At 33.6% G+C, this 12,068-nt stretch overlaps 2 protein-coding genes across 2 annotated transcripts; one reads left to right on the forward strand and one right to left on the reverse strand.

The window, feature by feature from the left end:
• Window positions 1-3,002: 3,002 nt before the first annotated feature.
• Window positions 3,003-4,207, reverse strand: LOC17878821. The gene is made up of 7 exons (XM_023779620.1): window positions 4,105-4,207; window positions 3,995-4,016; window positions 3,783-3,839; window positions 3,615-3,696; window positions 3,386-3,481; window positions 3,164-3,288; window positions 3,003-3,043 (listed from the first exon to the last, which is right to left on the reverse strand). Exons 1-7 carry the CDS (start codon window positions 4,205-4,207, stop codon window positions 3,016-3,018), a joined length of 513 nt encoding a protein of 170 aa, XP_023635388.1. The 3' UTR covers window positions 3,003-3,015.
• Window positions 4,208-5,675: 1,468 nt separating this feature from the next.
• On the forward strand, window positions 5,676-7,449 carry LOC17877759 (zinc finger protein CONSTANS). The gene is made up of 4 exons (XM_006282890.2): window positions 5,676-6,254; window positions 6,342-6,500; window positions 6,603-6,716; window positions 7,224-7,449. The coding sequence occupies exons 1-4, from the start codon at window positions 5,676-5,678 to the stop codon at window positions 7,329-7,331; spliced, it is 960 nt and encodes a 319-aa protein (XP_006282952.1). The 3' UTR covers window positions 7,332-7,449.
• Window positions 7,450-12,068: the final 4,619 nt, after the last annotated feature.

A 12,068-nucleotide genomic window follows, 5' to 3' on the forward strand; every position in this document is an offset into this window, starting at 1 on the left:
CTCCGGCATTTCCAACTCTGATTGAGTGATTGGATGATCATCATCCCTACCCTCATCTCCCTCCCCAGCACCTTCAGAACCTTCCATGGCAATAACCTCCTCCGCGACATTAAGCTCCTCCTCAGCTACTAAAGATACTGCTTCTAGCTCCTCCAGGATTACATCCGTCAATAAATCCTCGTTTGCTTGCAACTGCGCTGCTGCTTCTACTGGAACCTCAACAAGTGCGGGCATTGGATCTGCCATCGCTTCCTCCGGAATCACAACTGCCGCAGTATCTCCCTCATCCTCCTGAAACAAAGCTTTCTGAACCGGTTTACGAGTTATAATCAACTCTACACCCTCTTGCACCCCATTGTTGGCCCTTAGTTGAGCTAAAGCCTCAGCTTCCGCTTCATCCGCTTGTCTGCGTTCATTATATTGAACATAGCTATGGTATCGGCGAGGACGACGGACTGGTTCCCCATGTGGATGTTCAGACCGAGATCTCTGACCCATCACCTTGTCCTTTTGTACCCCTTTGGATGAACCCGCTGCTTCCTTGCTCCATTTCTTATCATTTACTACCGCCCCTTTGAAACTTTGAAATTTTCTATCCCCTGTTACCATACCATTCCCATCATCACGACCACTGCCCGACTCATGCTCCACCAGACCGCAGTGAGACTCATCATGGCAGAGACTGAAGCAGACTCGGCAATAGCCAAAAAGTCTTTCATACCGCAGTGAAACCCTAGCCACCTCTCCATTGTCAAACTCGACCTCTGTTTCAAAACAAAGAGGTCTCAAACCATCAATCGTAACTTGAATCCGACCCAAATCAATATCCACCTTATGAACCAAGCCAATACCATCACCAACGCTCTGAAACGTCGGTTCAGCCCAGAACTGCAACGGGACACCCATCACCCGAACCCAGAAGGTTAAAGAAGAAGGGTATGATGGATCGACCGAAGGCTTCCACCGCACTAGGGAGACCATCCAGTGGTCGAAATGAAATGGCTCATTCTTCAGAACCGCTTCAATATCTTCCTCTCTATCGAAGTCGAACTGAAACTTGCCAAGACCCAAATCCGCCCCCACAACCCTCCCTTCCACTTGCCATATACGGGGCAACATGAAAAGCAATGTCTTCATATCCTGCAAACGAGGATTCAGACACCGACCTATCACCGTATTAGCATAACCCGCTATCAATGCCGAATTGTCAAAATGAGGAACCTTGACTCTTTTCATTGGCATCACCGAACCAGATTTCTTCCCCGCTAAACCTTTACCGAATTGAGAGACTTGAGACATCTCAGAGCCAAAGTAAAACCCAGAAACGAACAAGAGGATCACCGAAGAAAGGTAAAACAGCACTAGAACCAGATAAACCAGATAAACCAGAGATAGAAGAAAGGAATCGCTCTCAAGAAGATGAAACAAGGTGTGAAGCGTGGCAAGAACTCGTCGACGATTCCACTCTTTATACCCAACCGAAATTCCCAAACTTGGAGAGTACTCCGCATTTAACCCGATCTGTCCAACTTCGAGAATAAGGGAACGAAGATATCGTCCATCCCATTTGCTTTCCATAATCGCTTGATTCCATTGCCTACGGAATCCTGAGAGAATCGAAATTTTCCACTTTCCATACGAAAGAGGAAATGTTGAATCAGAGATTCGCTCTTCGTAATCCCACCATAATCGTTCATCGCCACTGATTCTGCTTTTAAGACCTCCCAAAAAATGACCCCCATATCGCCAATCTTCTTCGCTTCTGAGGATCCTTTGGAATAAAAGATCTTCCTCAAATCTTTCGATAGTAACCAAAACCTCTTTAAATACCAAAAACCAAGTGAGAATAAAAACTGTATACCATCGATCCCTGATAATAACCACTCTCAGACCGCAGATCCACCGAATAATGACCAAGATCTCACCAAACATGAAAGGGTTTCAAAACCCTAAATCGCCATCCGCCGCCCCCTCTCGCTACTTCCTCCAATTCTTTTTAAGTGATTATTTGAGTAATTTAACGTCAACAAAAAGGATGTAATTCTTTTTCTTTTTAAATAAATGTGAAATCTCTCTTTTAATATATCCGGCAACAAAATTAACTAATTGGTGGAATTGACTCTCTTTGACTATAAAGGCTAATTAAAGGCAAGAAAAAAAAAAGATGCTCAAATAATAATTAGCACTAACTAAATACTGTACAGTATTTGTTTAGTGTCATAAGTTGTCATTATTTATTTTGCTTAATCAAGAAATCATCCTCCGATGGATCCACCGTGGAAGGTACCACCGTTTGCACTTTGCACAAGTTGACAATCGGTCATACCTTAACCGAACCGGTTTGGTAGACCAACAAATCTTTGAAAACAGATATTCATAACTGGAACGTATAAATTTAAACATAGGTATTATCATACACCAAGTCCACATCTAATATATATGGTTTTCTAGAGTTAACGGTTCACTTGATAAGAGAACAACACACCCGATAATATACTTGCCTAAGTAATCACAACATACCAAGGATGATGATGAGAACTCAACATTATATAATAAGTTCTGCTGACCGGTTTAGATGATACTTAATATAACTTCGATTAGATGATTGAGATATTGGTCATGGTTCTTTACTTTGAGGAATATCCCGGTGCTGGTGGATATCCTGGTGCTGGTGGATAGCCCGGTCCAGGAGGTGGGTAGCCTGGTCCAGGATGTGGGTAGCCTGGAGCAGGTGGGTAACCATGACCAGGAGGTGGATAGCCTGGAGCAGGAGGGTAACCATGGCCAGGCTGTGGATAGTAATGTTGGGGATAACCAGTGGCTGGAGGGTAGCCGGCATAAGGAGGGACTGGTTCATCAATCCGGGACATTTGCTGAGCCGGTGGTACTGACATTGGTTGAGAACTAATTAAACCATCTCTTTTGTCCATCTCAATCTTGTGTTGTGTCTAAAAACCAAACAAAACACTTTGGTTTTTTGCTTACTATAAGAAATAGATGTGAAACAAAACTTGATTAGTTTACCTGCATACACGCACAAACCCTGCAAAAACCAAGACCAGAGTACAGAATCAGCATTAATAAACATTTGGCATGAGTCCTTTGTAATGTAGCCAAACCGATTCAGCAACATGGAAAGTGAAGAAGGGATTATTATACATACGTGCAATAGACCATATCTGCCAAGCAAGAAAGAAGCTGAGAAGCTTCAGAGAGTTCATCACTTCCAACAATGCAAGCGACAAGAGAGAAAATGCAAGCGATTTGGTTGAGGCAGAACATAAATCCCTGCCAAAACAACGAAAAACAATGGTAAAAACGTTAGCACACTGAAAGATGTATTCGCCGGAAAGCGAAAACAAAGAGGGGGAAAACTAGGGATTACAATGATGCAATTGTCGCATTTTGTTGTATGGATGTTGAATTCATCTTGCAGCATAAAACGAGTAGATGCTACAGAGTTTCCAAAACAGAGACACACCTGAAGATCACAAAAAAAAAAAAAACAAAAAAACATTTCAGGAGAAAGATTATATCACAAGAAACTAAAGATTCTATCACAAGTTATATCATTTTGTTCATCAACATGAACACTAAGGAAATTTATCTTGTACCTCAGTGGCAAGACAAAACTGAGGGCATTTTCTTTCTCCACATTTACCACTACATGGCATGTAACCACCACAACAAGTGTACCTTCACCAAACCAAAACAACATAATAGCATTTTTTGATAGAAACATAAGAAACAAAAATCATTCCTCATATAGTAGAATTCAATACCTTGACATGTCATTGTATAGTGCTCTCTTCCGAAGTAAGTATGAAACACAAGGTCCACTACAATCAAAATGAAAAGCAGATTTAGATGTGAACCAAAAACATACAATTAAAATTAGTGACAAACACATTTGTGTATCCAACACCAAAGGTTCTCATCTACTACAAGTAACAAAGAGACACATATTAATGAAATCGAGAGTAATGACACTTACCACAAACACGAGAAGAAACAATCTGCAGAAACCAAAGAAGAGACAAAAAAAAAATTCAATTCTCTAACCAAATAAATATAAGTTTTGGAATACAGAGAGAGATAATTTACAAGGAGTATCGGCCGAGACGGTGCTCATAAGATCAGAGTGCCATAAATTCCGGTAGCTTTGCCGGAGTTGCATCTTATCAAGCTTATCCTGTGATCTCGCCATGATTTTGATAACTTACACACCAAAACAAAATCACAAATCCCTTCACCAAAACAAAATCACAAAATTTACCAAAAAAAAAGTAAAAAAAAATTCACAAAATATCAACACAACAAAATATGAAATTTCTCCCTACTTTTTTTCTTTTTGTCCCAAAAATTTCAAGCATACACACGCTTAACAATTCAGTTTTTTTTTTTTGTTCTTTCTTTGCTTGATTTTGGTAACAAACGAAACTTTACAAACTTCTTTTACTCTCTCGTTTTCTTTTTTTTGATGAAATGAAAGATTTTAAAATTTAATGCCTGGACTTAAATTTCGCTCTTCTCGACTTTTTTTTTTAATTATTGGTTGAATGAAAACTCTTTGACCCATTGGAAAAGCCGAAATTTCAGAATAATTTCTTTTGTTCGTTTTGACAAATTTAACCCTTTATTAAAACTGTATTTTAAAAGAGTTTGCATGCATGGTAGGGGAATTTTTATATTTCTTTCCTATAATGGAAGGTACATTGAAGTCTTGCAAATGAGTTTATAATACATTGTAAGATGATTTGTTAGGTTAAGACAAGGTCACTTTCCATTGTGTAGGAATAGGATGGTGTGCCCAAAAATATCAAAGAATAGTGGTGTTCCGAATCAAGACTTGAAGACTTGTATTCCTAGTTGGACCAGATTCTGTAACGCAGTTATATAGACTGTAGGCACTAGGCAGCCTTGTTGCCTCATAGGTTTTGAAGCTTTGAAGGGTCATCATACATAGCTTAAACACATTTCAGCTTCTCTTGTTTTAAAATTGCTGATACAACTTCGACAGGTACTATATATTTCTTTTGCGAGCATCTTTGTGGTGCAATAGAGTCTCATTTGCAATACATAACTTAATTCTTTCTCGTGAAAGACTTTTATTAAGGTGAAGGTTCCTTGTGTAGGATTTAGTTTTGTTTTCTGTATATAAAATATTAGCTGCAAATAAGTTCTCTTTCTCTCTCGAATATTTTCAACTACACTTTTAAAATATTTATATAATCTAAAAAGTACATTTTCAACAGCAATGCAAATAGCCGAATTGGATTCTAAAACGTAAGATTTGAATAGTAATATAAACAACCAAAAGGAGCTTTGCTCACATCATACATCAAAAAGACAGTGAGACTAAGTAGATTCTAAAAACTAAACTATTTGGACGTAAGCATTTTGGTTAAAAATGTAAGAATACAAAACCTTATGGCATCATCCATAAAATAAAAAACATATAAGGACATATTAATAATACTCAAAAATCTCCGCCGTTATATATACGATAACACATCGCCCTCCAGACAAAAGAAACTTCACTTGTCATGTCTTGGTTCTGAAACAGAGAAACCAAAGAAACTTCAACAAAAAAAATAAAAAATCACGAGTTGTATTACTACAGAAACAGAACATAAACAGAGTATTTTTTTACTTGTTCATCACGTCAAAAAATAATGGCTGCTTCTTCAGATCTTTATATCTTTGATGGTTCATCTTCATCTTCATCTTCAATATTCCGAAACTCTAGTCCAGATATGTTTTCTTCAGACACAACAACAACAACAACAACAACAACAACAACAACAACAGCTACAGATCTGTTCTGTAACAACGAGCTTTACTCTGTTGTCGATGAATCACTCAGCATTTTCGACCACTTCACCCCACAAAACATCCTCTCTTCATCTCCTCCAAGTGATCTCCTCGGAACTTTGACTCTCTCTCAGCAAATTCCCACCGGAATATATCCTAATTTCTCAGATTTCCAAATCTCCGACGCCGTCAAAACAGAGAACTTCTTCGACGGTCATGATCAGCCGTCGTCAATGGCACGAAGCTACGGTGCAATAGAGAATGCAGGGAGATATATGCAGAGAAGCTTTAGCAGCAACTCGGTCGAAGGGAAACCAAATCAGCTCCCGTTCAACATTCCTGTGATGGATTCTTCAACTCTTTACAATACACTGAGCTCGCCGGAAAATGCTTTCTTTTCCGGTCAGATGCGACGAGTCTACAGCACAGGAGATTTACAGGTCTCTGTTTTTGTTGCTCTGTTTTTTTCCTTTTTAACGTTGCACTCTCAATTTTACTAAAAGTTTTTGAGTATTTATGGTATTCAGAACAACTTCGAGATGCAGAGATCGTCGGAGAACTCGACGGCTCCGTTATCAGACGAACATAACTTTAAGGTGGGACGTTATAACGCAGAAGAACGTAAAGAGAAGATATCAAAGTATAGAGCTAAACGAAACCAGAGAAACTTTACCAAAACTATTAAGGTAACAATTTTATCAATACATTTTCATACTTTGATTCATTTATTATGATTATAAACTTTTTTTTTTGTTCTTGTGTGTTTTGGATGGAAACAAAAAAAAAAGTATGCATGCCGGAAAACATTAGCGGACAGTAGACCACGAATACGAGGTAGATTCGCTCGCAATGACGAAGTTGTAGACATCTCTAACATTGAAGATGACGACTCGGAGCTTTGGGTAAATCATATTCAAAAACTAGTTATTTTTTTATTTTCTTTCTTCTTCAATTAATTATTTAAAATTTTAAAATCCAAAATGAAATGATCAGATATATACTAAATTTGTACTTCAAAATTTAGAAAATAAATGAGTAATTTCATAAATTTAAATAAAATGAAAAAAAAAGATTATTCAACTTTTTTGTAAAAATAATAATATACTACCTTCTGTTCCATTTTATAAGAGTTTTGGCTAAAAGCAAAAAAAAAAAAGAAACAATAAATATTGTATCATTAAACAAAATTTAATCAATAGGAAAAAAACTTCAGAATTTAAATTAATATAATAAATGCATAGAAATCTGAAAAAATCTTATAAAATGGAACAAAAATAAAAGTCTAAAACATTATATATTGGAAGAGAGGGAGTATTAAACATATATAATAAACACACTAGTTTTGTCAAAGTATGTTATGATTGATAAAAATGGATCTCTAATGTATTGAAATAATTAATGGTGGACAGAAATTGGATGGACTGCATGAGAAGGAGGAAGCTTCTATGAGTATGAGTAGCTTTGTGGTGCAACAGCCTCTTTTGCAATACTCAGCTCCTTCTTCTTTTTTCTGGTGAAAGACTCTTTAAGACGACGATGGGGTTCAATATTTTATTTTAAAAACTTTCTTTGAAAGAAATTAGCTATATAAAATGGTTTTATCGAGTCAGATATATATCAGATATTTGAATGGAAAAATTCCTGATATATAACTCGATTTGATCATTTAAATGTATTGTACATTGCATTAAGAATAACAATAAAACATAATTTTTAGAAGGATGTAAAATATAAAAATTACATTGTTTTATTTTGTAATGAAAATTACTTGTCAGATGCTATCAGTTGTCCTTACCTGATTTGTGTGAATGTTTAAATCTAATACCACTTTAGTTTGACCCGGATCGAAGATTCTTTTTAAATGATGTTAAATTTTTATAAGAATTTTGATTAGTGGACACTGAAAATTCGATTTTGGATGCTCTTTAGTCTTTATTATGCAACTATATTATTTTTAATTATCCCAACCATAGAGGATCAAGATCCTCTCTTTGGTCGTGTTAGTGTACAAAAAGCTTAGGGAATAATTATTACAGTTTACCTAAAGTCAAATGACCCACTGAATATACAAATCGACATCAAAAAATTTTGTGGAGAAAAAAAGTTAGCTCACAAACCCTAGCTGATTATTTTGTGGAGAAAAAAAAGTTAGCTCACAAACCCTAGCTGATTATTTTGTTTCTTGATGATATATATTTAGAGTTTGAAACAGTCTGATCAAGCGGTCCATAGGCAGATTAGAAAACCATATTTGTGTTTACTTCTTCTTTTCTTTTTGTTGGTCCCGTTTAAGCAAATATACTATGTATTAGTTATCATGTATATATATGCGATTTTAGTTAAGTTTCTATAATGCAAGAATTAAAACAAAACGATATATAAACGAGTTTGACTTATGATAATATTAGGTGGATATATATATATGAATATGATGAGCGACATATTGATAAATGATTAAGTGCATGAATGATGCCAAAGCAATGGGCAACAACACAAAAACTCATTGTTATTTTGCATGCAAAGTTCTTTCGGATACCCTCAAATTAATACTATACCCCCACAAAAAACAATGTTATTGCTAATCAAGATTTGATAATTAATCCACTGTTTAGGAGCTCACAGCCATGCCAGGTGATTATCAGTAACATATGTTGGTACTTTATGTACTCGAATATAATTCGACTTTCACCTATATGTGCAAATGGAGAAACTGACCAGTAAACTTTGTTGACAAAAATAAAATAAAAGCTAAGCTATTTATATATGATCACTATATCTCCAATCAATTAAGTTTCTTTCTCCTGTATTTAAGTAGTAATGCAACTCTTTTTATAAAATTAAGAACACTTGAGGAAATACACCTTTAACATAATTGGCAATTTGACTGAATAAAAACATCTCTAATTGGAAAAGATCGATAAAGAAAACAAAAGAAGCAACGGAGAAGCTCACATGTGTTTTTTATCTCTTGTATTTTAAATTGTTTCTTTTTCCATCGTGGAAGGAATAGAAAAACCAAAAGGACTGAAAAATATATATAGCACTTCCATTAATCTAATTTTAAACAAGAAAGGTACTGAATGAAGTGATTTCAAATCCAACGGACATAAATATTAGCCAATATATAATACTAGTAAATCATAGAATTAAAAATAATAATACAATTTAATAAAAAAATATCACTAATTATGACTTAGCACACAAAGTAGCTTCAAGTTTCAAAAAGATTCAAGTATTGGGCGGCATGTTCCCCCTATATAGTTAGTAAGTTGTCACTACACTAGCTTAATAATAATCAATTTGTTAATTTATGTGTCTTTTTTTGTATTTGAGCTAAATTAAATCAAGTTGTTTCTTTGTAAAAACCTAGTGGTTTGGCTCGATAAACTGATATAAAGTAAACGTTAAGTTACAAGATTATTCATATGACAATTGTCAAATTTGGAGTTAAGTCTTTCTGATGAATTAATGTTTTAATTTTCCTTAATCTATATAGCAAATAAAAGACTTACATAATTTTTATTTCAGGTTTTCTTTTTTTTTTTCTTCTTAAGAAAAGGGAAATTATTCTCATTTATCTTTTATTGTCTTCGTTATTCGTTTGATGCTTCTAAAAAGGCAGTGTGTTCTCGATAATTCCAGTCGGATATATTTGTACAAATCAAGTTTGTACAAAGATGAGGAAACAAAAAAATTTTCTTTTTCGAAAAAGAGGAAACAAAATATAAAAAGAAGGTTTTAATCTTTATTATCTTACAGGAATATCTGGGATGCCATGATAAGAAGAAATTACACCTGTACAATCTATCTCATCATATCAAAGGCTCAAAGCAATAACATATAGACAAATAAGAAGAAAATTAATCGAAGAATATATAGTATTAATTATTCTTCGAGAATACTGTATTATAGTATCATTTACATAAATCTATTACATTTATGGGATTCAGGTCATTTATATACATTTCTGGATCTTAAGTATGATGACAAACTTTAGTAGCACATTTTTATTAAATCTTATCACCAATTTTATCATTAGTATGTGTTTTCCGTAATAACATGTAAAGGAACGACTTACTAGATATATACATATAGTACATGGAAGAAGAATGATGGTATACATGCATACCTAATAAGAGCTAAGATGCATGGTCGTATCGCATCTATGTTGACTATTTCTTTTCACTCCATAGTTCAAAACACAACGTCTTCTTTTCTCTCTTATCTTATATTTCATGTACATGTTTTAATGTACATGATGCATGCAGACTAGTTTGCAATGTAGTGATAAATCTTGATCTTATGATTTTTGTTTTGTAAGTTCTGTTTTTCGGGTAATTATTTAAAGCAAAATCATATGTAACTAATATGAATCATATGTAAAGGTTTTGTCGGCAATCGCAAGACCTTTTATCGGTTATGAAGGTAACAAATGTTCGACAAAGTCTTTCTTTTATGGGATTCATAATGAAATGGAAATTCTGATATGGACGATGAGATGTATGATAGAACATAACTACAAAAACTGTATTTTTTTTACCAACTGTTCAGATTTGGTGAAAATAGTGTTTTCTCGTTCCGATTAACCGACGTTCTCTGTATATCTTTTCTTTATCTTTTATTTTAAGAAATGTAAATATAAAAGCGGAAACTCGTAACATTACTATTCTGTTTTCTATTAAGTATGTAGACAATTTTTCTCCTAATAAACTCTTATGAACTATTTTATTCTAGTTTATTGTTAAAAAAAAAGGTTGAAAAAAATAGAAGAAAATAATATTTTTTAACATTAATTTGGTAAGGGAATCTAATATATAGATTCTTATCTTCGAGTACCATATGGTTAATGGGGTAAATAAATCAATAATACTTTATCTGTATTGGGCTAATGATAATATATAATCAACTAACCAAAGCATGATTCCAAAGTTTTATCTTTTTGACCAACCGCATTATATACTTTCATTGATTTATTTATTTTTCTTTTTTTCTAACCGTACGTGCTTATAGAGTGTGTTTTTTTTTCATCTACAGGGAATTTAGCATTCATAAAAATAAATCTATAATAATTGTTCATTTTTATTTTATTTAACAATAGTTTGATCAATTGTAATTGCACATCAAAGTAGATAAATGTGATTATTCGTCCAATAATTAATATAAAATATAAAATGTTATACTATTTTCGGTTCTAAGATTCGAGCAAGACTATAAAAATGATTGTAAATTTTGAATTTGCAGGATCAAATGTTTTGGGTGAACGTTTTGTTTTTGAAGAACGTGTTTGAACATTACGAAAACCATATATATAATTTGTATTGTCTTTTTCTTATTCATTAGAGAAGTTCCCTATAATTTTGGTCCGTAATCTCATTTAGATTTGAAACCTTCATTTATTAAATTACTAATAATCGCACTTGGATTCGAATTAATATTTGCATGTTGTCACAAAAAGGAATGTCTCGCATGTGGGATGTGTCAAAAAAATGAACTTTTTGTGTGAATTGTGTGATCTTAAAGGAAGTAATGATGATTTGAGCTCAAACACCGTTTTGGTCCTTCTTTACGGAAATAAATGTTTTATTATATATAGTCAAGTGGAGCATAACAAAGAGAATAATAAGTAAAACATTTTTTTTCCGTAATATCATTATAATGTAATTACACAAATTTAATAAAATTTCGTTGAAAAAATGCTACCTAGTACCTACACAGACCTTTGTTTTTTGGTCTAACTTTAAAAAACAAACAAAGGAATTGAAGGAAATATGAATTATTAACAAATAATATTCCTCTTTTTTTTTTTTTTTGGTTTACTTCTAACAAATAATATTCCTCTTACGTGGGACGAACCTTATTATATTCATTCTATTTTTATAATTTTTTGTGCACATAATATTCATTAATCAATTTTTTTTTTAATTAATCAATTGATCTTAATTAAACATTTGTGTTGTTGCTTTGTAGGGGTATATATTCTACCAGCTTTGCTCCACAGTTGCAAACTAGCCTCGAAAAAGAAATACACATAATACTAATAAACTTACATATTTCAGAAATTTTCATTCGTAGTATGTACTCGTTTTTTGAATAACTTAACATCATACAAATTGAGTTAGTTTCAAAAGAGTCTAGAGAGAAAATTAGTTAGAAGACGTGTGGTCCAAAGACAAAAAGTCTTCATTGAGATTCTTCGATCATATTGCTATAGTAGCAAATAAAACAAAAGACTATTTTAGTAAACAAATTCTTCT

Source organism: Capsella rubella, unplaced genomic scaffold (assembly GCF_000375325.1).
Source record: "Capsella rubella cultivar Monte Gargano unplaced genomic scaffold, Caprub1_0 scaffold_7, whole genome shotgun sequence".
Taxonomy (NCBI): domain Eukaryota; kingdom Viridiplantae; phylum Streptophyta; class Magnoliopsida; order Brassicales; family Brassicaceae; genus Capsella; species Capsella rubella.